Source organism: Papio anubis, unplaced genomic scaffold (genome assembly GCF_008728515.1).
Source record: "Papio anubis isolate 15944 unplaced genomic scaffold, Panubis1.0 scaffold107, whole genome shotgun sequence".
NCBI lineage: Eukaryota > Metazoa > Chordata > Mammalia > Primates > Cercopithecidae > Papio > Papio anubis.
In genome coordinates, this window is record NW_022159822.1 from 154,101 (window position 1) to 179,692 (window position 25,592).

The 25,592-nt window shown below is 45.5% G+C and overlaps 1 protein-coding gene across 2 annotated transcripts; it reads right to left on the reverse strand.

The window, feature by feature from the left end:
- Positions 1 to 112: 112 nt before the first annotated feature.
- On the reverse strand, positions 113 to 24,930 carry LOC116272449 (hematopoietic progenitor cell antigen CD34). 2 transcript variants are annotated; one of them, XM_031661213.1, is made up of 8 exons: positions 24,605 to 24,930; positions 13,426 to 13,608; positions 12,577 to 12,830; positions 11,115 to 11,195; positions 3,106 to 3,262; positions 2,801 to 2,853; positions 2,323 to 2,487; positions 113 to 1,569 (listed from the first exon to the last, which is right to left on the reverse strand). In XM_031661213.1, exons 1-8 carry the CDS (start codon positions 24,681 to 24,683, stop codon positions 1,384 to 1,386), a joined length of 1,158 nt encoding a protein of 385 aa, XP_031517073.1. In that variant the 5' UTR covers positions 24,684 to 24,930; the 3' UTR covers positions 113 to 1,383. The 2 variants fall into 2 exon arrangements, with proteins under 2 accessions (XP_031517073.1, XP_031517074.1); XM_031661214.1 differs by having other exon boundaries at positions 1,541 to 1,759.
- Between the last annotated feature and the right edge of the window lie 662 nt (positions 24,931 to 25,592).

Genomic DNA, 25,592 nt, shown 5'->3' on the forward strand with positions numbered 1-25,592 from the left:
TTTTCCCTGGCTAGTCCTCCCCACCACATCACTGCATAGTCTAGCTAGGTCTAGTGGAGGGTGCTGCTCTTGCATTCAGACACACCCAGCTAAGACAGAGTCACATAACAGATGTGTTTCAGAATCACTTTAATTGCAGTATTTAAACACATCACTTTGTATTCAGAAAAAATATCTACCCAATCCTCTCTTCTCTGGAAAGTCCTATTTCCAACCGTCATTGAAATCAGGATCCCTGCTCAACCCCTCTGGAAAGAAATTAACAGCAAACAAGGACCTGGGTCACCCACAGAAGAGGCAGCTGGTGATAAGGGTTAAGAGCTGATCTGGGTCTCTGACCACATGGAGGTGCGGAGCAATGAAGGGGCTCAGGGTGAGGGAAGCAGAAGAGCAGGATGATATGATGGAAGGGAAAACTACGGATTCAGGACTTCCGAATTCCGGGTGATTGGGCAGACTGAGACAGAAAAGCATCTGCTGGGGGACTGAGGCCTCACCTCAACCCAGGAGTCGGCAGGAGGGAGGAGGAAGTCATGGAGATCAGAGGATAAGGCCAGGACCCAGCCTCAGAGGAAGAGGATTGTTCAGAAAAGTACAGGTGAGAGGCTTAGCTCCAAGACCTGGTCCCATGATCCTGTCTACTTTGATCCAGAGGGAGAAAAAGGAGCCCAAAAAGAGTTTCTGTGTGGCCCCAGAGAGACTAGAACTGAGCTGTTTGTCCTAAAACTTGGGAGGTCCGTTCTAGGCTCCAGCCAGAAAGCTGTGCAGGCCTCTGCAAATGGTGGAGGGGGCACATGGAGCTCAGTGGAACTTAGAGAACAAGGGAGGAGCTGGTGACCAAGTCCACAGTGTCTTGGAGAAGAGATAAGGGAAGTAGTTCAAGACGTTTTTCTGGCTATATCATTAGACGAGAGCAGGTGCAAAGGGTTACTTTGGTTTCCTCAAAGTAAAGAAAGAAAATATAGGGAAGAAACAGTAAAAATCAAAGCTTCCTGGGAGAAAATTGTAGCCTAGAAAAGCCCATCTTTCCCCTAGGGGTTCCTGTAATGAGGCAGAAAGGAGGGGGGAATGGGAAGGGGGTCCTGTGTGAGTGCTGCAAGGCCATCAATCATTCCTGGGAGCTTCTCCAGACCTTGGCTTTCCCCCATCACACGTTTACCCAAAGAAGACCAGAGTCTGGCTCCTGGGAGCCGAATGTGTAAAGGACAGGAGTTTACCTGCCCCTCTTCAAGGTGTAGGGCCCCAAGAGCAGCCTCTGAGGTGTGTGCAGTGGGGAAGGGTTGGGCGTAAGAGATGTCACCTCCAGCATGGAGGCAGCATGTGGTCAGATGCAGAGAGGGGTGCTCTCTTGGACACTGCCCAGCCTTGCCCCACCTAGCCGAGTCACAATTCGGTATCAGCCACCACGTGTTGTCTTGCTGAATGGCCGTTTCTGGAGGTGGCCTGGCCGGTCCCGTTTTCCTGAGCCCCTCGGTTCACACTGGCCTTTCCCTGAGCCTCAGGGGAGGTCCCAGGTCCTGAGCTATAGCCCTGGCCTCCACCGTTCTCCGTGTAATAAGGGTCTTCGCCCTAGACAGTGTATAAATAAAGTAGCATTATCTGGTAAGCAGGACTGTGAGACACTGGATGGGGGAGGGGCCCAAACAGGAAGTGGGGGCAGGGGCGGGAGGTGGGGGGAGGTGAGAGGGAGAATGGGAGGGAGGGTGCAGCTGCATGTGCAGACTCCTTTCTTCCTGAAGAGTGGTCAGGGTTCCAGCTCCTAGAGGAGAAAGGACATAGGAGAGGCACCACACCATGCCACCGCAGCTTGGCAGCCAGCTCCCGCAGGAAAACGGGCAGTCCCAAGAAGGGTGGGATGACCTCCCCAGGGTAGGGGACAGGCCAGAGGCCAAGATTCAGACCTCAGCCTTGTCCTCCCTCATCCAGAATGGCAAAAGGAGATTCTCCTTCCATATGCCTCCTTTTGAGCAAAGGGGCACCCACTGGGCATTTAACATGGTTACAAATACAGTGTGGCTGATTTAACAGGCTGTTCTGGTGGCACCAAGCTGAGCTATCCCAGAAAACATAATGAATAGATGACATGAATCATCTGCTACCACACTGAGTAGGTGGGCTGGCGCCATTACTGTTCCCTCCCCAGTTTGCTACGTAATATTTTGAATCTTCCACCAATTACTGTGTGTGTGCACGTGCATGTCTTTATGTAAGCTCACAGGAGGACTTTTTCTGGTACTTCTCCTCCTGCTCCATGACATCCACTGAACTCCCCGGAAACTCACTATCTTTCCCATTTCCTTTGCCCTGGCCCCCAGAACTGACCAGCCTTTCTCCTGTGGGGCTCCAGCTGCGGCGATTCATCAGGAAATAGCCAGTGATGCCCAAGATAGCCAGCAGGGTTCCCGAGGTGACCAGCGCAATCAGGGTCTTTCGGGAATAGCTCTGGTGGCTTGCAACATCTTGCTCAGTGAAACCTAGGATCCCCAGCTTGAAAAGAAGACACATAAGACACAGTCTGTCACTTGCCAAAAGTGGAGCCCAGCCCACTCCAGCCCCCTGTGTGTAACTCAACAGTGAACAGATGCTTGAGGGCATTGACCTCAGGAATTTTTGAAATGGGATTTGAGACTGACATCTCTTAATTCAGTCACACCCCACCATTTTTGGTTCGAGACTAGAAAGGAGAAGACTCAGAGAAGGAGGGTAGGTAGAACTGGGGAAGGTAATGGCTTCCCCTCTTACTCCAGGGAGCCCCCCTGCCCCGGCATTCCCTCTGAGACCCATATCTCAGAGAACTTACCTTTCTCAGGTCAGACTGGTGCTTTTTCATAAGTTGGAGTTTGCTGGAAATTTCTAGAATTAGAAACAGGGGTTTCTAAATCTAGAAGAGAAACCAGCTTATCCTGCTCCACCCTCCCATCCTGTTCTACAAGATGCTCTGATGGTCAGGGTAGTCCATTTCAGGGGGATCTCTCCCAAAGTCACCCAAGCCCTTCTCCCCAGCACCTGTGGTCTCTCTGGATCTGGGATGCCACATCTCCACCTAGGATTCTCTAATCTCAGCCCTACTCCCTCCCAGTTCCCCCAGACAGAGGTGCACCTTACCTGTTCTGTTGGCCAAGACCAGCAGTAGGCACTGAGGCCTCACCTCAGACTGGGCAAGGAGCAGGGAGCATATCTGGGCCCCAGCATCAGCATCAGCCTGCTCCTCCCCACACAGCACTCGGGCCAGGTCCTCTCCCCTGTCCTTCCTAAACTCCGCCTGGGAAGACAGAGAAACATGGAGAGCAAGAGATGAAATTACTGCTCTACCCTAAACTGCACCCAGAGTCTCAGGCAATAATTCCGATTACAGTCACACTCTTGCCCCATCCACAAGAAGCATCCTTCTTTCTAAAATTCCAACAGAAAAAAAAATACTGCTAACTGTATATGTGCAACAACACAATAAGAAAAAAACCTACATAATCTCCAAGGATGAAAATCCATATCTTCTAGTATCTAAGATGTCAGAAAACAAACTTAAAAAAATTGTCTAATTGAAGCATCACCCATGTACACATATGCAAATTAAACTAAAAGGAAATGACCAACAGAAAATATTAATAATACAATAATAACTAAGAGAAAATATTCTGTTTCAAGATTACAGCAGTCCCCAGTGATGGAAGAAAAGTCAAGGAAGGTGAGGAGTAGAGAATGAATCTATAATATACACTCAGTGGAAACCTCAGTGGCCTCCTCCCTCTTACTACACAAAGGAGTCTCATGAAGCGCATTGCTCAAACTGAAATGGCATTTTTGTCTGGTCTTCCATCCCTGCTTTTCCATTGAAAGCATGGAACCCAGTTTTAATGAAGTTCATAGATTTTTCTCCAGGTTGCTGACTGGGCCATCAGACCCAGGAACTCGGACTCAGAAGAAAAACTCTGATAATTCTTCAACAGTGAGTCAGAATTTATTCCAGCAGCCTCCAATCAGTCACCTCCTCCCTGAACAGGAAAGGAATCAAAACTAAGACTTTCTCTTCAGTCCGGATGGCAGATGGCAGAGAAGGAAATGCCTGAACAGTCCTGACAACTTTCCTGTTAGGGGAAAACTGCTGGGGTGTGTGACCATCATCAGAACTGGGTCTCTGTGGAGAAGAAAGCTTCCTGTTTGCGGGCAGGGCCGCTGCTTGCAACAAGGCCACAGGGTCCTCCCAGTTGGAATGGAGCCTGGGTATTTTCCCACTGCTGTGACCCAAGGCAGGAAAACCCAGGCTCCTTTGCTCCCACACAAAGCAAGGTCAAGATTGGCCTCAGGACCCAGCTGGAATTTGAAGCAGCTGAGGGAAAATAACTGGACTTGGATAAAGCCAGGAGAGTGTGGTTAGCCAAACCCCAGGTCACAGAGACACGAGCCCAAACTGGAGCCTCAAAAAACCCCCAGGAAACAAGACTACAGAGAAATGAGTTCTCAGGCCACTGCTGCTTCATTCCTCAGGAAAAGGAGCAATTCTGCAGGTCTCCCAGTAAGTCCTTGATAGACACTCTGCCTCTGGAAAAATCTGTTTTTCTGAACAGCATTTGAACGAAGTAGTCTGAATGCCACACTGAACCAATCAACAGTCTCCACCTCTCTAAACCCAGTTCTCTCAGGGGAGCCTTACATGGCTTCCCCTTGAGCACACCCGCTCCCCAGCACCAAGAGTCTGGATGAGGAGGAAGGGGGTTCTTGCCTGGATGACTCTGGCCTTCTGAAGTGTCTCCAGTTGAAATGGATCTGCTTCCCAAGAGAGGCAGAGGGACAGGGCTCCTGCAGGTCATAAACTAGCCAAACCAAATGGCACCTTCCTACGCCTGCTGAGTGCAAGAAGCCACACCTTGACAATTTATCAAGCCCTGAATATAGGATGCCACGTGAAAACCTCTGTGCATGTGTCATGTATGTGTGTATTGTATTTATGTGTCATGTGTAGAGGGGTGGGGATTGGGAGGTATCTATGAATTCCACCCGGTGAAAGTTTTCAGTTTGCATGTATGGCAATTAAAATAACAGATGCTAGCCAGGCGCGGTGACTCATGCCTGCCATCCTAGCACTTTGGGAGGCTGAGATGAGAGGATCACTTCAGCCCAGGAATTCAAGACCAGCCTGGGCAACACAGGGAAACCCTATCTCTACAAAAAATTTAGAAATTAAACCAGGGGTGGTGGCATGCATTTATAATACCAGCCACTTGGTGGGCTGAGGTGGGAGGGTCTCTCCACTCTGAGAGGTTGAGTCCACTGTACTCCAGCCTGGGTGACAGAGACCCGGGCTCAAAAATAAAGAAATAAAAAATAAAATAACAGATGCCTACTATATCTAGGCACAGTTCTGAGTGCTTTCCATATATTAACTCATTTAGGCCTCACATGACCTACAAGATTGGGACAGCTATTCTACTAATTTTGTAGGTGAAGAAATGGAGGTGCGAAGAGACTTTAGAGGTCAGAGCTACTACCATGGTAAGCACCATAAGAAAGGTACAACCAAAGTGCTATGGACATACAAAGGAGGGTGAGGACACGTCTGGTTAAGGTTAGCAGACACATCTCACTATAGGCCTTGAAGAATGGCTGAAGGGTGAGCAGAGGAAGCCAGTGGGGAAGAGCATTTGGAATCGAGGCACCACCTCCAGGAAGCCCAAGATGGGGAGAGCATGCATTGTTCCACAACCTTCATTTCAAGGAGAATGAAGAACACTTCCTTCTCCCTGGTATTCACTATCCTTCAAGACTCAACTCAGTTTCTACCTCCTCAATGAAGCTCGTCCTATCTTCAACCAGACTGGGCATCAATCCTTGCTCTGCTCTTTACTGGATTCCTTGCAAGTCATGCAACTAGTCTGACTGTCATGTTCCTCAGCTATACACTGGGTTGTTGTGGTGACTAAAGAGATATTGTATGAAAGTGTCCAGTCAGGTGCGGTGGCTCATGCCTGTATTCCCAGCACTTTGGGAGGCCGAGATGGACAAATCAGATGAGGCCAGGGGTTTGAGACCACCCTGGCCAACATGGTGAAACTTTGTCTCTTCTATAAAATGCAAAAATTAGCTGGGCATGGTGATGGGCATCTGTAATCCCAGCTACTCAGGAGGCTGAAGCACAAGAATCGCTTAAATCCAGGAGACAGAGGTTGCAGTGAACTGAGATCACAACACTACACTCTGCACTCCAGCCTGGGCAACAGAGCAAGACTCTGTCTAAAAAAAAAAAAAAGTGTCCAATGTGGTGTTGAGAATCTAGTGGGCACTAGATAAATGGCAGCTGCTACTATCATTATTAATAATAGTTATACCTTATATACCATATCATCTAGAGTCTACATATTGATCACATTCTGTGCATTGTTATCATCATTTTTCTCTGACTAGACTGTAAGACTCCTAAGTGTGTGTGTTGGGGGGAGTGTACATTATAGCATTTACAACCCAGACTGCACAAACCATAGCAGCAAACAAAAGAACTCAGGGAATTGTTGTTCAACTTAACATCCCAAGCAGTTGGCTTCGACACAGGGTCCCTCCACCCCTTGCACAGTTTCTTGGACTAGATTCAAAGGAATAATAGCGGCCAGCCTCCCACTCTGGAATCCAACCGCATCAGTGAATTGTGTTTGAGCCCCAAGAGGAGCAGGTGGATCCTGAACAAAGCACAATGCTTCTCCGGACGCTTGGAATAAACATCCTCCCCCAAGAGAGGCTGTGGGCAAACATCACGGGAGAGTGGGCAGGAGGAAGACACAGCCTCACCATTTTGTTCATGAGAATCAGATTTACAAGCTCCTAACTACATCAGCTCACACATGTTTCTTTGCAAACATAATAAACCCATCTAACCTCTCTAGAGTAGCATTCTCAAACTTTGCAAAGACTCTTAACGTCAAGCATTGGGATGGGGATGGGGGTGGGGGAAGGATAGGTATTTTTTTAATGACCTTTAAGATATTTTCCAATGCTGAGATTCTAGGATCAATCATCTCCCCCAGCCCCTTTTAAAATCATTTTATCTATTTTGGTGTGAGTTTGACAATGCAGGTGAAAACTCCGTTTTCATATAGGAACTGGAATAATGAGGGACCTGTTTCAAGTCACTTAACTAGTGGAGGCAGTTAACCAAGGATAAGAAGTGAGATTGCTTCCAGATCGCAGGCTTTTTGCAGTAGACACACCATATTCATAAATCTTTCACCTGTAACTTATGTTTTCCACATGGAAACTGACCTTTAGTGGAGGCTGGAGGCAGCCTGCCTCAGATGAAGTCAATGTGAATAGGAGTAAAGTGAGCTAGCTGAGTAATTACAAACTCTGCAAATAAACAGATATGGTACTAAAGATAGGTATTTCTAAAGAACAAATTGGTGGACAAAGGACTTGACTAGACCTTTCCCCAAAGAAGATATACAAATGACCAATAAACACATGAAAGAGGCGCGCATCACTAATCATCGGGGAAATGTAAATCAAAACTGCCATGAGATGCCACCTCATACCCATTAGCACGGCTGCTATTTTAAAACCCAGAAAATAACATGTGTTGATGAGGATGAGAAGAAATTGGAACCCTTGTACGCTACTGGTGGGAATGTAAAATGGTCTGGTGGTTCCTGAAAAATTCAAAAATAGAATTCCCATGTGGTCCAGCCATTTCACTTTTGGATATATCCCCAAAAGGACTCAAATCAGGGTGTCAAGGAGATATTTGTACACTTATGTTAAAAACAGTATTATTCACATTAGCCTAAAGGGGAAAAAGCCCAAGTGTCCATCAACGGATGAATGGAGAAACAAAACGAGGTTTATGCATACCATGGAATATTATTCAGCCTGAGAAAGGAAGGAAATTCTGACAGGTGCTACAACATGGTTGGACCTTAAAGACATTATGCTAAGTGAAATCGGCCAGTCACACAGCAAGACAAACACTATAATTCTACTCATATGAGGTACCTAGAGTAGCCAAATTCATAGGAACAGAAAGTTGCCAGGGTCTGGGGAGAGCAGGGAGTTGTTTCATGGGTATATAGTGTCAGTTTTGGAACATGCAGAGAGTTCTAGAGATTGGTTGTACAATAATGTGAACGTGCTTACTACTACTCAATGGTACCCTTAAAAGTGGTTAAAGTCATGACTTATGTTATGTATATTTTACCACAATTAAAAATATTTTGGTGGATTCCTCTGGACAAATGGGTGTAGCATAAAAGTATCAAGTAATCTTACATTTTGGAAACTATTTGGGGAACCACAACCACAAAAACTAAATTAAGCTGACACTGCTGCCAAAAGAATGAAAGTTAGACTTAGGAAGACACACACTGCTAATGAGGGTGCTGAGATATGGTAACAGGTGTTTGAGATGAGAGTGGTATCACCTTCCCTTCCCTTGGCTGCCTAGAGGTGACGGCTGGGGGGCAAAAAAAGAGTGAATGGGATAGACATGTCTACAGAATGCACATACAGAAGACACACCTACAGAATTCACATAGGGTGAGCTAACATATTGGCACTCACTATGTATCAGTGCAGAACGAGTGTCTGGATAGCTAGACTCATGCACACATATTCCTGTTATGGGCATATATCAGATGCAGGAGAGTACCAACATACATCAAGGATGTGATGCTCGGGAAACCAAATCCTTCCTGTTCTTCACGAGAATATTACGTAGGGCCTGAGGCTCCCAACGTTAGAACCAATACCTTAAGGCCCTCTGACACTGAAAGTACAAATTCAACCTAAGGAAAATTAGGAGGCCCTGCAGCACTCGCAACTTTTGAAACAGACTGTTTATCAGACAAACAGGGAGTAGGGCCGAAGGAAAGGGCATCTCGGACAAACATTTTGGAACAGGATAGTTAGCTGAGGATAAATTACCTTGGAGAGCAGGAGAAGGCATTGCCACATGGGGGCTGAGGATGAGGAGCCCTCAGGAAGAAAGGGGATCAACACTGGTGGAAAGACCAGGGAAACAAAAGCACTCATATGAGCTGCCACTGAGTTGCTTCATGAAGGGGCAGTGTGGATGGAAGTCTTCTTTAGCATAGGAACTGGAGGGGAGCTGCTCTCTTTTCACATCACCACTCACAGATCCTACCTGAATCTTAGAGGAACATGCAGAGACCTTCTCAGCCGTGGCACGAAGTAGGCCAGACAGCAAAGACCACAGCAGAGTTAAGAGGAATTACTTCTAAAAGAGCAGTAAGTTTCTGGCACGTTTCTCATACAGTGACCCAAGTTACATGTGAACTTTGAAGAGCAACAGAAAGGCAAAGGCTCTGCAGTTAACTCTAAATTCCAGGCACAAAGAATTAGCATTCTGGCACATACCTGTGTGATAAACAGCAAAACGTATGCTCCACCAAGTCGATGGAGTTGCAGGGGGAAAGATCGTCATTTTCCTTGGCTACGATCAGCAAAGAACTTGACAATTTTTGTTTCTAATGAGTTGAGTTGAAAATCAGCATCAGAAGCACACTGCATGTTACTTGTACATTGTATGTTTATGTTTAAGTTAACTATTTTACAGACTGCATTTAGTTATTCCAGTATGCAAACTTATGTCATCACTATTTCGGTTGCTTTTAGATGTCCTAAGTTAAATTCTTTCAGGTATAATTTTCACAAATTTTTAAGTCTGAGAGACCCAACTGATGATTGTAGTAAAACTACCAAGTTCGAATGGAAAAAATAAGTAATTTATGCCCTCTACAGACTGCGATCTCTCCAATCTATGCATGCCAACACATCACATATGTGATTCCCTTAAATGGATCCCCAACTCATAAGAAAATGTTTTCTTCTGTAAGTAAATACCACTCTTTCCTTCACCTCGTCCTTCCTCCAGAGCCATGTTACTGTTAGGAAATTAGATTTACTGAAACAAAGCAAGGTCTGCCAGAATCATTTAAATTAACACAATGCCCTCTACATTCTTTCCAATGCAGTAAGACATGAAACTGAAACAAGAGGCATAACTACTAAACAGGAGGAGAAAAACAATATATTGTGGTAGATAACAACATAGCTCACCTTAAAATTGAAAGGAATCAACTAAAAAGTTCCTAGAATCAATAGGCAAATTCAAGAAACTGGCCAACCCAAAAATAATTATTCAAAACCCTATTAACTTTCTAACCTATCAGCGACAATCAATTTGAATATATAATGGGAGATCTATGTGACAAATAGGCCTATGAAATCCATCAAATCTAGAGAAAAAATAAAGCTAAAGAAACAAGATGCTGAGAGCGACAAAAGAAAACCAGAAAAAATGAAGAAATTCCAGAGCAGTTACAATTCAAATTTTAAAGCATTTTGTTTTGCATTTTTTTTTCTAAAAGAAAAAAAAGTCACAGTTTTTACAGTGTAATAAAAAAAGATCTGCCTGACTGGATATTAAAAATACTATAGCAAAAACATACAATAATTTTGAAAATTTAAAATAGGCAAAAGTATAGACAAACTGAACAAATAAAATATGTCTGAAGAGTATGCCCTAAGACATATAAAAACTTAATATAAGCTAAAGGATACATCCCATGCAACAGAAGAGGGAGTCATTCAACAAATAATGTTAGGAAAAATGGTTACATGGAAAATGTAACATTACAGCAAAATAAATACTATATGGATTAAAGAGTTACATGTAAATATTTAATAATAATAAATGAACTGACATTTTAGGTGACTAGTTTATATCTGGTGAGTGAGAGGGACTTTCTTAACCAAAAAGCAACTTAAATCTGACTCTCTCAGATTTAAAAGTACTATAGAGAAGGGGAAAATTTAAAAAGTACTATAGAGGAGTGGGAAAAAGTACTATAGAGGAGTGGGAAAAAGTACTATAGAGGAGGGGAAAATAACAAAATTTATTAATAATTAAAACTGTTTTTGCCTCTTTTGCCCACCAGATGGGGCCTCTTACTTCCTAAACAGAAAGCTGGGTATTAAAAGCAGGTTGACCAAGCTAAACTCCCCAGACCCCTACTCAAATCCAGTGCAATCCAAGAAGGTTTAAGGGTGTTCAGAAGGGATTGAGGAAGGGGACAGGGGGCGGGAGGAAGAGGTTGGATGGGGAGTTGACTTACACAGCTGGAGGTCTCATTTTGCTCCAGGCAGATGCCCTGAGTCAATTTCACTTCTTTGATGCCTGAACATTTGATTTCTGTCTGTATTAAAACAAAAAACAGTAAGAAAAAAAAGTAAATAAGCCAGCATCTTTGCTCCTCATTTCTTTCCCAACTTTTTCCAGTTTGCTTTCCGCGGTGTGCTCTCTTAGGAAGTTTTAAGGAAAAGGAAATTAAAAATTTGTCAGGGGACTAGAGATTTCTAATAGTCACACTCTCTTCTATTTCACCTCTATCCTCATTATCCTCATCAGATGACAAAACTTTTGTTATTAGCCTGGGCTTACTGGCAAGTTGCTATTTGCAATCTTGGTAAACGTTGGCTTGGATGGTGCAGGAATGGGAGAGGGGAGGATATTTTCCCATTTGGGCTGTTTTCTCTCTAGTCAATCACACACTTGCAGGAAGGCCATACAGGCAAACAGGGATAATGGGGTGGACCAGCAGATGCTGGGGATACCTGGTTTTTCTCCTGGCCTCCAGGACTCTCCAGATTCCCATTTTGGCTCTTTTTTTTTTTTTTGAGATGGAGTCTCGCCCAGGCTAGAGTTCAGTGGCGTGATCTCGACTCACTGCAACCTCCACCTCCCTGGTTCAAGCAATTCTCCTGCCTCAGCCTTCTGAGTAGCTGGGACTACAGGTGCACAACCACACCCAGCTAATTTTTGTATTTTTTGGTAGAGACGGGGTTTCACCATGTTGCCCAGGCTGGTCTTGAACTGCTGACCTCAATGATCTGCCCACCTCAGCCTCCCAAAGTGTTGGGATTACAGGCATGAGCCACCACACCTGGCCCTGGCTCCTTTAAAAACAGAAAGTAGACAGATCCGTCAGGCATATCTCCTGACTGAGGCCCTCATATTTTCTGTCCTGTATGCTGAAAGCTGTTGACAGCCATAGGCCCTAAGGCTGAGAAGGCCAGGCTGAGCTCACCATCCCTGGTCTGCCCAGTTCCTGCCATTGCCAGTGACCCCCTTTACTGCCTCTCTGTGCCTGGCACAGCCACCAAATCCTCTCATGGAGAGGAAATGTTATTTGTCCTAACCATTTTGGGAGAAGCAGCCCCAGCAAATGAGCAATAGTTTCCAAATATTCCCAGAGGGAAATGGTGCCCTGGTCAAAGTCCCACCAATAGGTACTAGAAAGAATCAGAGGATTCGTTGGATCTCTGAGAATCCCGTTTACCCTCTACTCCCTAAAATGCAATACCAGAAGCCTGGATGGGCCTTACTACCTAACTCTACCCCTTTCCTCCTCTTTCTACTTCTCTCAACAATATTTAAACTGTGTATTTCCATGCTGATTCTGACATGACCCAAATCCCACTGGCAGAGATGAGGAGAGGTGTGAAGGGAAAGAGACAGCTTGCCTGCATACATATGAAGTGAGGGGCAATCTGCTATTTTTGGCCCAATTCACCCACCTTGATGACACTTGGGATAGGAGGAGACGATGTATACGGTTCAGTGGGAGATGTTGCAAGGCTAGTGCTAGTGGTTGAAAGGTCTGAAACATTTCCAGGAGACAGGCTAGACTTTAAGGTTGTCTCTGGAGTTGAAATGTTGGCTGGGGTGGTGAACACTGTGGTGATTACGGAGGTCTGTGACTGGACAGAAGAGTTTGTGGTTCCATAAACTGAGGTGATCCCAGAGGTAGATGTGAATTTGACTGTAGTTTCTGGAAGAGAACAAAACATGGGTGTGTATGTGTGCACGTGCTCATACATACACACAATCTAAGTTCATGATATGGGCATGCATTTCAACATAGAAAAGGGATTTTGGGGAGTTAACAGTTACATCGTGTCCCATCCCTGACCAAACTCATTTCAAGCTGTTGGAACCAGAGCTAGAATCCAGAATGTATTAGAGGTGCCCTGAAACTGAAATAGATGCTGGTCTACCTTAGAGAAGCCAAAGACCCGCAGTTGGGACCTGTACCCACCTTCTTTCCTTTAGAAGAGATCGGAGGTCTCTATGGAGTCATCTGATCCTGATTTTATCACTAAGCTGAACTCAGCATGAGAGAAGGGGTATGGAGGCATTACTGATCGGGATCAGCTCCCAAGACATGGGCCTGAGAAAACTGTCACTGAAGGAAGAATTATCTAGAATTTACTTCAGGGTGCCCTACGCATGATACTCAAGCCATTAGTACTAGGGACTTGTATAATTTCCTCTGTGGTGTGGGGGAGCAGTCTGAAAACATCCTAAATACTTTACCCAAGCATCACCAGCACCTCTCAGGGATCTGACACAAATGCTCTTTTTACCTGTGATGTTTGTTGTGGCCTCATTGCCATGTTGAGACACAGGGTGTGGGCTGGGACTTCCGAGGGTACTAGGTATTGCAGTTTCTTGGTACGATACATTTGTAGAAACAGTTGAAAATGTTCCCTGGGTAGATGACTTTGGGGTAACAGTACTGGTGTTGTTGGCACTTGTGAACCCAGAGGCTATAGGAAAACGAGGAAGAAGAATCAGAACCTAAAAGTATCAGCCTTGTGATATTACCTGATGCAATTTCCTGACTTCAGGCAGAATCCGTCTAGCACATTCCCTGCTGTCCCTGACAATGGGGCAGCAACAAGAATATACTCCTGGACAGTGGACTAATTCCCACTGCCAGATTTGCCCTGAGGACATAGGGAAGGAAAGATTTATATGCATAAAAATGTCTCATACAGTATTATTTATAGGAGGGAAACGTGAGTAACTAAATGAATTACAATAGGATAAGTGATATATGCACTTAATGTACCACAATCATTACATAATCATATAAACAATCATTAGAAAGAAAAAAATTATAAAAACTGTAGCAACGTGGAAATATGAGGTGGTATTCATAGTATGTTTAGTTACATACTCAAGTATAAAATTACACCTGCATAAATATTGCGAAGATCTAAAGTGTGCAAGAGGTCATGCTTCTTTTTCCTTTTCACTGTATCCTCTTTTTTGGTCACTCTCCATCCGGTATACTAATTCTCGGAATAATCACTAGACTCACACTGTCTCTATGTGATCCCCTTAAAAATCTATCCTTCTCAGGCTTCCCCATTCCCAAACTCCCCTCATCCTTTTGCTCATGGTATGCAAACCCATTTGCCTTTCCTTTTCTTGAGGAATTCAGCTTTTAGGATGCTCTGACCTAGGAATTCAGCTAATGAACCAGGGAACACAAGGTCTGGTTTCGCATCAATGTAGTGGGAAGGTAGACAAGCTTCGTTCTGGCTCTGCCAATAACTAACCATGTAATTTAGTGCATGCAGGTATCTCAGCTCTCTTACCTCTTAAGTAAGGGTCTTTTCTGGCTACCTTACATGGATTGTTGGGAGAATCAATGAGATACCAAATGCTAAGTTATTATAGTATTATAGTATAATGTTTTGGATCTCATTTTTCTCTGAAGATCTTCATGAGTGTTCTTGCACATCTCTTCCATATATCTTGGGATACATCCTTTTTTTTAAAAAAAAAAAAAAAAAAGACAGGGTCTTGCTCTGTCACCACTGCACCCAGGCTGGAATGCAGTGGTGAGATCACAGTTCACTGTAACGTTAAGTTCCTGGGCTCAAGTGATCCTCCTGCCTTGGCCTCCCAAAGCTCTGGGATTACAGATGTGACTCACCATTCCCAGTCAGTATCATTAGACACAGGAAGGAGAAGTTTCTTGCCTGAACCCTATGCTTCAAAGAGCCCACACTCTGTCCTGCTTCCTGTGAGGACCAATCAGGATGTCCCCTCTCTTCTAGATCATACTGTGGGAACCAGAAGTCCTAGCATTTCTTGCTCAAATGGCACTTTGCTGACATCCACGTTGGTCCTCTTCTCCCAGTCCATCCTGCTAAGGGGAACTGCAGCACAAGGGTGTGTACCTCCAAGGCCCAGTGGTGGCCAAATGATGACTGCTTGCAGGGAGAAGAGTTAGTGCTTAGTGCTTAAGCCTGTGGGTGGGGTGTCCCAGACACACATGCAATTGCCCTGCAATTTGAGCCAGAGTCACGAGTAGAAAGAAGAGAAGGGAAGTGGGCTGGGGTCAGGAGCCATCTTTTCCTGCTCAGCTGCATTGTGGCACTGAATTCCAAGAATCTGAGCATCCCAAATTCAAACCTGGCCTTCCAAGTGGTCATGAAGATATGTTTGTCAAGGGAATAGGATAGAAGATATTTTATCACTTAGTTGGCCTGACTTACAACCTTGAAATGTTTAGAAATACAGTATGTAGGCCTCTGTTGTACTCTTGCCTTGGGCCTTGTAAATGTTAAGGGTGAACTTGTTATCCGGAGTTCACAAAGGCAGTTCCATCTTCAAGGAAAAGCCCTGGAGGGTCCCAGGCCACCCTAAAGCTTGTCTCTAAATTTTCCTGATTGGGATCTAGATCTGTACTTTTTAGCAATTTCCAGGTAAACAGCAAGGTAGAATGACATCTGTTGTTTCCCTTAAGATCAAGAGGGAAGTTAGACTTTTGGCTTCACAGCCATCAACCTGGGGCCAAGAATGCTTTTCCTAAAGGTGATGACAAGGGTTTCACTCTTTCATATCTGCTTCCTTCCACAACCTGCTGCAAGTAGATTGCTATTAATGGTGAGGGCGGCAATCATGTCTTACTATTATGTGCCAGGTAAGCAGTGGGAAGAAGGAATATCACTATCTCTGTCTTAGAGATGAAGAGCCTGAATGACCAAGGTATCTCCCAAAGGGAAGGCCATAGTTCATGAAGGGAACAGCAATGGAACACTGAGGTTTAGCTAACTCTTGAGTAGATGCAGCAAGGAGGTTAGGCTGGGTCTAAACTGTCAAAAAATCACAATTCTTCCCCCACATCTCTGGAGAGAAAAGGATGAGCTCCCATCTGGCTTAAACAGGAGGTGGGTTGATCAAAATAAAATTGATTCAGAAGCCAATCCAGGTTTCTTTCCTGTTTAGATGGGACCCTCTCACCACTCTGACTTTAAGGTCAGATTCATCTGAATTCATCCAAGGGGGCAATATTCAGACACTGAATTAAAGGATTACCCTCTCAAGGCACCATTCCAAGACTCCTCTTCTTGCCTGCTCTCTCCTTTCTTCTCCCCCAGCATACTGATTCCTAGGAACCCCATCTGGTCCTCCCTGGCCCAGACCTTTTCTCTCTCCAGAGGAAGCTGGACCTGACTCAGATGATGTCATGCTCTTGAACCCCCTCCCCCGAAGGGCCTCCTTCACCCAGACAAACACTTTTGAACTTTTCCAGATGTGGAGCAAGACCTGCTGCTAGTTCTGAGGACAGAGGTGCCTGTTCCAGAAGAGCAAAGCAACTCTGGACCCAAGCCAGCTACTGATCCACTGAGGCTGGGCTCCTAGCTGCAGCAGCCCCTCCACCCAAAACCAGGCCGAGCACTGTGGAATGAGTAGCGGGATCCACCTGCAAGTGAGAAAGGGACCCCAACTTCAGAGTCAGGGCTCTGAGCCCAGGGTGAGCAGAGCACCCTCTGAGACACCAGGGGGACAGGACAAGTGGAGAGCAGAAAGTCAAAACGGAGTGATTGGAAATGCCTGAGCTGGTGCAGAGCAAGGGGACACCTTAGCCAGGGGCCTGGAGCCAATCCTGGCGTAAACACTGCAGCACAGCAGGGTGAGTACATCCTTTAGGTTTACAGTCTCTAGAGCCCTGGAGGAACGACATTTATGAGAGTCAAGACTGACCACAGATCTCTTTTTATCCTCTCTTCCCACACACATCCATGGCATTAAACCATCAAACACTGACCTTTCTTTATCTGACCTTCTGACTTTCAATTCTGTAGGAGAGTCAGTGAGAGCTTGTCAGATCCTAAGAGACAATTGATGAAACCTCCACTCCTTTTCATTCTAGATGGAAGGAACAGCCCCTGTCCACAAGCTTATGAGAATTATAGTACAATTTAAAGTTGAATAAAAAGCTCTCCTCTGTTGTTTACTTCTCAGTCCATCCTGATTAACTGTGTCTCCCTAGGGACTCCATTTGACCCTTCGTTACCCTATTTGATCTCAACTCGTGAACCTGGAGCAAGGGAGGAGACAAGGTCTCAAGAAATTAGTAAAATGAGGATTCTAAGAAGCCAAATAGATGTCACAAAATTCATGTAGTAAAAGTCATGCACTGAACTTTCAGGTACTTCTTCAGAGGCAATTACTCTTGTTTTACACATAATTCTAATAACCCTGGTTATCTGATATCCTAGCTAAAGTTGGAACGTAGGAAGAGCCTATTAGAAGCAAATAATAAGGAGAAGCAACAGCTGAAAACTAAGAAACAGAAATAAGTGAAAAGCAGACGTGAGTATGAAAACTCACACCAGTTTTCCAGAATCATTTATGGTAGGAGTGAATAGGTTAGATATCTATACCTTAATAAGCATTAATGATGTCACTGAGTTGCAACATAGCCATGACATTTTCATGATACATCTGAGTCATATAGTCCTTTTCGGGGGGTATTCTAAGAAAGCAAAGACATGTGCAATACATTTTGAAAATATTTCTACCTGCCACTTGTAAATTGAAGATTCTTTTGTTGTTTAAAGTGAGTTTGCAAATCCTCAGCGATCCAGAAAGCTCTGCTACCTAAATAACTAAATCCCCATACTTTAAGAGATTGAATTTTCCTATAGTTGGTCTTGCTTTTCACAGTCCTCCTTAGTTTTTTCCTGGTGCTGTTTCCTGATCTCCTAGCCTGCCAGTCTTATTTTGCCCATGCTTTCATATTCTAGCACCTGGATCAAGAGGAGTATCTTGAAGGAATTCCTGGGAATCTTAGTCCATAGAGTTACAGAACCAGGATGAAGGGACATGCCAGCCTCTGCTGGGAAGTAGGCCATTGGGAGCCACAGAGTGTATTGCCAGGAAGGCAGTATAGCCCAGAGACAAAGAGCTCAGGCTCTGCAGCCAGACAGGTCACATTGAAAGGCTTCTTTACCTTGTTTTAGCTGTGGTTTGGGAAGTTACTTCAACTCTGTAAACCTCACTTGTAAAACAGAGATAAAAGTAGTCCCTATGTCTTAGCTGTTTTGAGGAACAAAGGAGCTAAGAAGTGGAAGCAGTTATCCTGTCCAGTAAAAGCTCAAGAAATAGTGGATATCTTTCGTTTCAGGCCCCTTCCTTCTGCTTCTCAGAGGGCATGAGATACTTATTTCTGTGACTAATCTGCCACAAAATCATATATGCTGCTTCCTCAGAATAGGTCTAACTGTCACCTCAGTCAGAATATAAATTTCTAAAGTGCTGGAACCATTCTTATTCTTACGTGTTTTACTCTTGGTGCTTAGCACAATCCTTGGAGTTTAGGAAAAGCAATAGGATTGAAGGACAACTGTGGCAGGTGTGTTCCTACCAGCTACCTCTAGCCACAGCAGTCTTGTTCTCATGTTATATTTTAAGGGGGAATTAATTAAACTGGCAGCTGTTCATGTGAAGATAACCAGGATTAGGAGAGGTCTAGAAACCAAGTCATATTGTTGAGGGTCTAGTGTTATTTCCTCTAGATGAGGGGTTGGCAAACTATAGCCAGTGAACCTAACCTGACCCACAGGCTGTTTGTATGGTCAGTCAGGAAAGAATGGCTTTTACATTTCTTTCTTTCTTTTTTTCTTGAGACAGTCTCACTCTGTCGCCCAGGCTGGAGTGCAGTGGCGTGATCTTGACTGGCTGCAACCACTGCCTCCCAGGTTCAAGACATTCTCCTGCCTCAGCCTCCCAAGTAGCTGGGATTACAGGGGTGCACCACCATGCCCAGCTAATTTTTGTATTTTTAGTAGAGACAGGGTTTAGCCATGTTGGACAGGCTGGTCTCAAACTCCTGACCTCAGGTGATCTGCCTGCCTCGGCCTCCCAAAGTGCTAGGATTACAGGTGTGAGCCACCGTGCATGGTCAGCTTTTACATTTCTAAAAGTGTCATAAGATAAGACAAAGTAGAACATCCATCAGAAACCCCATATGGCCCTTAAAGCCTACAATATTTACTCTCTGGCCTTTTATAGAAAAAGTTTGCTGACCCCTGATATGGAAAAGAAGAATTTGGGGAGGAAGAATAAATAACTTTCTTTAAGATTCATGTTATTTATACTGGTTGAGCACCCCTAATCTGAAAATCAGAAATTCTAAAATATTCCAAAATATGAAACTTTTTGAGTGCCAACATGACGCCACAAGTGGAAAATTCCACACCTGACCTCATGTGACAGGTCACGGTCAAAACACAGTCAAAACTTTGTTTCATGCACAAGTGTATTAAAAATATTGTCTAAAATTATCTTCAGGCTATGTATATAAGGTATATAGGAAACACAAATTTCATGTTTAGTCTTGGGTGCCATTCCTAAGACATCTCATTATGTTTACACAGATATTCCAAAATCTGAAAAAATCTGAAATTTGAAACACTTCCGGTCATAAGAATTTTGGAGAAGGGATATATTCATTCTGTATATTCATTCTCATTTTTCTGCAGTGCCAGTGATGGGCAAAGGATCTTGCTCAGTGCTGTGGAGAGTATAAAATGAGAGCTGGATCTCTTTCCTCCATTAGGTGTAGTGTCATTGTCATTTAAATCAATCCCTCAAGGAGTTTATAATCTAGTGGGGTCCACTAGAAACGTCTTCAGGTATTGTCATGAAGGACAACATTAAATCTGTGCCAGCCCAAAGAATAGAATTAGAAGTAATGATTAGAAGTTATGGGAAGGCCAATTTCACTGCAATCCAAGGAAAAAGCTTAAAATGATGTAGCTATTTATAAGAATGAAATAAGCCACATTGGGAGATAAGTGATCCATTCATGCTTCTTGCAAACACTCAGGAGGCATCCATGTTAGGGGGCTGTCCAACTCTGAGGCCTACCATGAATTTGAGTCATCCTAGACTAGAACAAAGGACTGAGCAGATGCCTTCTTAAGCTTCAAAGGCTAAGCTGAGGTGTGAGTATATATAAACCAAGGGTCTGTGGCCTGAGGGTTCCCAGTGTACCGAGATTTCTGTTTTATATTCAAATAGCATGTCTTGGCCGGGCGCCGTGCCTCATGCCTGTAATCCCAACATTTTGGGAGGCCGAGGTGGATGGATCACCTGAAGTCGGGTGTTCGAGACCAGCCTGACCAACATGGAGAAAGCCCGTCTCTACTAAAAATACAAAATTAGCTGGGCGTGGTGGTGCTGCCTGTAATCCCAGCTACTTAGGAGGCTAAGGAAGGAGAATGGCTTGAACCTGGGAGGCAGAGGCTGTGGTGATCCGAGATCACACCATTGTACTCCAGTCTGAGCAACAAAAGAGAAACTCTGTCTTAAATAAATAAATAAATAAATAAATAAATAAATAAATAAAATAGCATGTCTTGGACCCCATCCACTTACTGTGGAACCCTGATTATTTTGAAGATTCTCTGGGCACCTACATTTCTCTCTGTCACCTCTTCCTCCATTTTACCAGCACCACAGACTCCTGGGTTGTGGCCCCATGGCTCAATGGCTCCCTGTCGGCACTAGTATACCACTTCACCGTAAGCTAGCCAAGCACTCTTTACTTTACTCTCCCCAGAGAGTCACTAACTCAAGGCTAGTGTGTGTAGCCAATATTTACTGAATGGTTGAGGGCATGGAACGAGATTACAGGGCAGCCCAGGGGAGACAATGGCATAACCTTGAAATATTAGACATTACTGTGCTAATGAAGCCATGTATTAAAAAAAAAATTTTCCTCCCAGGTCTTTTCCATTCTCCACCCATCACTATCCTGCTATGACTCCAGGTACCTCGCTGCCCTTTATATGCTCTTCCTGGGCTCCGGAGTCCTTTCAGCTTTGTGTCTCTTAGGCCCACACAAACAGAAGGCTTTACTTTATTTTATCATGCTAAGCAGTTCAGTTCCTGCCTGCCTTTGCTCATCCAGGGTTGTCTGGGGTTCTAGGCTTTGTCACCCAAAGACCCCTGAAGACATTTTCTTAAATCAGCTGCCGAGAGATGCCACTCCTGTCTAAGAAGTATCAGTTTTGATTTCACTTTTCCAAATCAGGAAGAAGCCTACTTCCCAATTAAGCCCAAAAGCCTTTTCCATTGCATCTGAAGGAAGTGACTCATTCCATGATGGGCTCCAAGAGCACAGGTACTAGGAAGTACACCTTTGTATGCATCCCTATTTGTTTGTCTCTCCATCTTTCCAACATGCATGCATCTTTCTCCTTAGCACAAAGTCCAGCTCTGGGACTAAAACTCATAAATAATATGTTTTCATTTATTAGCTAAGGAGGGAAGAGAATGTTCTCATTAGAGAAGTCAAAGCCCAGAAAAATACGGAATTCTCGCAGCCCTGGCGACTGTGAGAATTTTCTTTTGGAGGGTGGTGTTGTGTTCTTTTTCCATACCTTCTCATTTTTAGTTCTCCACACTGCAAGCCATTTAGTTAGATCAACCAAAGTCAATGAGAGAGGGAGGCCCAAGTACCCTGAGGGTGGAGTTGGGTAACCATCCAGCCCTGAAAGTAAACCCAGGCCCTCCAGCTCAGGGTCTAAAGGAAATCAGGCAATGAGACCAACCGTAAGAAGTGGAATTTGTTCCTCATTTTTATTTGTTTTTGTAGGACTCTGCAGCTGAGTTTATCTGCTGCAGTTTGGCACTTCTTGCCCTGAGCTTTTTGAGACAAAGATTGCGAAGGAAGGAGATGAGGACAAGGGAATGAGGAGGTCCAGGAGGTGGAGCCAAAGGGATAAGAAAAAGAGACCCCAGGCCCCTGCATGTTTTATCAGCCAAACAGGAATGCTGCTGTAGACATGCATCTGCAAAGGTGGTGCCAGCTGGGTTGGGTCTATAAGTGGGGAGCACTGGGGACCACTGAATTAGTCAGAGGTTCCCCAAGGCTGCTCCTCCTCGATCGCCATATGGCAGAGATTCAAAGGGTGGAGTCCTCTCCCCTCTGGAAAATAGCTGATAAAATTCTTTTCCCTTTTATTTTTCCCCTCTTACATGTAGCCCTAGACAGGATATGGGTGTGGGGGTCAGCAAGCACGAAGGACCCAAAGGAAGAAGAGGAATGCAATGGGGAGGGCCTGGGGGTGTTGTCAGAGTGAGGAGAGGGACAGGCCTTGGAAAGCTTGGAGGAAATAGATACCCTGAGCCTGACAAAGGGGTTCCCTAATTACCTGAAAGGCTTCCTGTTCCAGCCAGTACTCTGTCAGTGCTGCCTGGTGGCCCCTGAGTCCCCCACCCCGATTCTGCTCTGTGATCTACCCCACTTCCAACAAAGACAGCCCACTTCTGGTTAGTTGCAGTGCCTGTGCCCATGCCACCTTCTCAAAGGGACAGAAAAAAGAACTTTCCAGAACAAGCTATTTGTTGGGGTAAATGATGAGAAAACAAACCACACAAATCCCCTCCACCCTAAATTTTACAATAATAATAGCATTTCTGCAACGGCCCTATGGTAGCACTTCAAGGCACACTCAGTTATCTCATTTATCCCACAATGTATCCCAGGACAGAAAATGACTCCTAGTATTAACAAAACAAAACAAATCCAAGCAAAAACCCTAGAAAGCTCTTGGGAAGGGCATAAAACTACAATTGGCTCAAGTAGTCTGGCAAGGCTGGGAATGGGGCCTTGTGCCCCATCCCTCCCCACCCAAAGCTGGGATATAGAATTCTCAGCATATCAGTCCAAAGTTTTGCAGAGGTTGTGTTGCTCCCCAAACCCCAAGCTCAGCAGACCAAGGCGAGACTGACACCCACCAGCTGAGGAAATAAGGAAAGGCTGGACCTCATTCGGCTGAGCACCAGGTCATCATGAGCTGTGTAGCCAAAGGAGAATGGAGCATCTGATTGGAATCTGCATCACTGGCCAACTCACCCCTACTTTTTTGCTTTTGTTTTTGTTTTGAGACGGAGTCTCGCTCTGTCTCCCAGGCTGGAGTGTAGTGCCAGGATCTTGGCTCCCTGCAACCTCCACCTCCTGGGTTCAAGGGATTCTCCTGCCTCAGCCTCCTGAGTAGCTGGTACTATAGGTGTGCACCACCATGCCCAGCTAATTTTTGTATTTTTAGTAGAGATGGGGTTTCACCATGTTGGCCAGGATGGTCTCAATCTCTTGACCTCATGATCCACCCGCCTCGGTATCCCCAAGTGTGGGGATTACAGGCATGAGCCACTGCGCCCGGCCATCTCACCCCTGTTATGAGGGCCTAGTCTAGCACCCACTCTAGGGTTTTGAAACCTCAGTGATAGCTTTTCCTTGCTCCGAAGCACATGCCCAGGACTGCCAAACAGGGCAACTCAAAACTTCACTCCCAGCTTCCTCCAACCCAGGGGCAGCTCTCCCCAGCTGGGCGGACCCAAAGGGGGACAACAGAAGAGACTGGGAGCAAAGAGGTCTAGTCCAAGTCACTCTGCAGGGCCATAGTGGGTGGCCTTTAGGATGTAGTGAGAGTACAGAATTGGGAGCCCTGGAGTGCTGTAAGCAAAAGGGAGAGCAATGTACAAAGCTTCGAAAGTTTCAAACCTTCCAAGTGCAAAGAGATGAGGTGGAGAATGTCATTCCCCAAGGAAATTAATCGAGTATAAATACGTATACTCGAAGCCTTTTTTTTTTTTTTTCCAAAGTGAGAGCAAGACCTTAAGAGTAAGGGTATGTGTAGGTGAGTGGGGAGAGTGCTCTAACCCATCTACTAGCTTTAGAACTTGGAGCGGGGGTAGAGGAAGAAAACTCCAAAAGCTAACAAGTTTTGAGTTTGTGCAAGGGTGACGGTTTTTGGTAAGGCGAGCGAGGCTGGGTGCAGAGCAAATTCTGTCTACTTCTACCTCCGCGGTGGGGTTGCTGAAGTGGGAATTGAAACTCAGCTTCCTAATCTTAAATGCAAGGATTTTGTTTGGTCGGTTGGTTTTGTTTTTCCTTTTCACGGACGGTTCATTCCGAACTCCCCTGGCCTGGGACCTGGAGCCTCATCCCTGATTCGCTTCCCTCGAATTCCTTAATGTCCACTTCTGGCTCTCCCAGTCCCGGTGCAAGTTGGGCACCCCGGCCCCTTCCCATCTATCAGCTCCGGATCTATACTTTCCGAATCAACCAAGAGCCACAAAACTTTTCCTGCTTCTCTCCTCCCCAGTCTCCCGGTTCTGGCTGCAACTTCGCACTCCGCACCTCTGGCAACCAGAAGAGACCCTGGCATCTCCAAAGCACTTTATCTCAGTCCAAGAGCCAGTCGTGCTGACCGATTCGCACCTCGGCTAACGCACACCCGCGGGGTGGTGGCCTTCCCTTCCCCTCCCACCCCCGTCGGCTCCCAGTTGAGGCGCTGGCCCCAGGGGAAGCCGCAGTGGGCGGCAGTGCAGGGATTGGGCAGGGGTCCCTTCTCTCGGTGAGACTCTGCTCTGTCGTTCAGCCTCCCAGAGAGACTCGACCCTCCCCGCGGCGAAGCCAAGCGGCCGCGGCGCGCGGGCGGTACTCACGCAGCAAACTCAGCAAGCAAAGCGCGGTCCAGCCCCGCGGCATCCCGGGCCCCGCACGCGCTCCCCTGCCGACCAGCATCCTTCCCGCGCCGCTCCTAGAGAGACGCACGGAGTGGAAGACACTCCTCGGCTTGGCCAGGACGCGCTCTTCCCGCCCCCTCCGCCCGGGAGAGGGGTGGGGGATTCTTGCTTTTTCCCTCTCTTCTCCCCTCCCTCTTTAGTCTTGGCAAGGCAGCGCCTCTCCTTGGCTGCTACTAACTTGAGCTCCCCTGGTTGGTCCCAAAGGCGGAGGGCGTTAGGAGGGAGGCTGGGTTGCCGCCGTCGAGGCCAAAAAAGGTGGAGGTTTGTTCGGGCTCCAGATGCCTCGTTCAGCTTTCTGGAGAGGCCCCATCCCACTTCTTCAAGCTCCGCTTCCACTTAACTTTTAACCCCTTTGTGGCAGTCTTGCTGGTGGCCAGGGCAGGGGCAAGTTTCCTCCGATTTTTTCCCCCCTTTTCTTTCCTTTTGATTTTCCTTTATTTTTAAGTTGTAAGCTAGTAACAATCTTGCAAAAGGAATCTACTGTAAGGACCTCAGTTTAGAAGTGTGAGCATTTCGTTAATCAGGTAAAACTTAACCACAATGTGACACATTTAGTGATAGCCTCACAAGATCCTGTGCTGTGTTGTGAGTGAGGCATCAGGAGTGAGCAGGTATACGTGACTGTAAGTATTCATTTTAGCTGTCCAAACCATTCTTGGAGTTTCTTTCTTTCTTTCTTTCTTTCTTTCTTTCTTTCTTTCTTTCTTTTTCCTGCAAACCTTTTTGTGTTAACTTTTTGTTAACTTGTGTTAATTTTTCCTGTGACCTTCCATAGTTCCCTACCACCATCATCCTAAAGAAAAAGGACTTCCCTGGTTGCCTTCTCCCCGGTTATCCCCTCTCCAGCCCCGGGTCTAAGCCACTAGGGATTTCACCTTGCTGTCCCATCAGAAAAAGGACTTTCTGT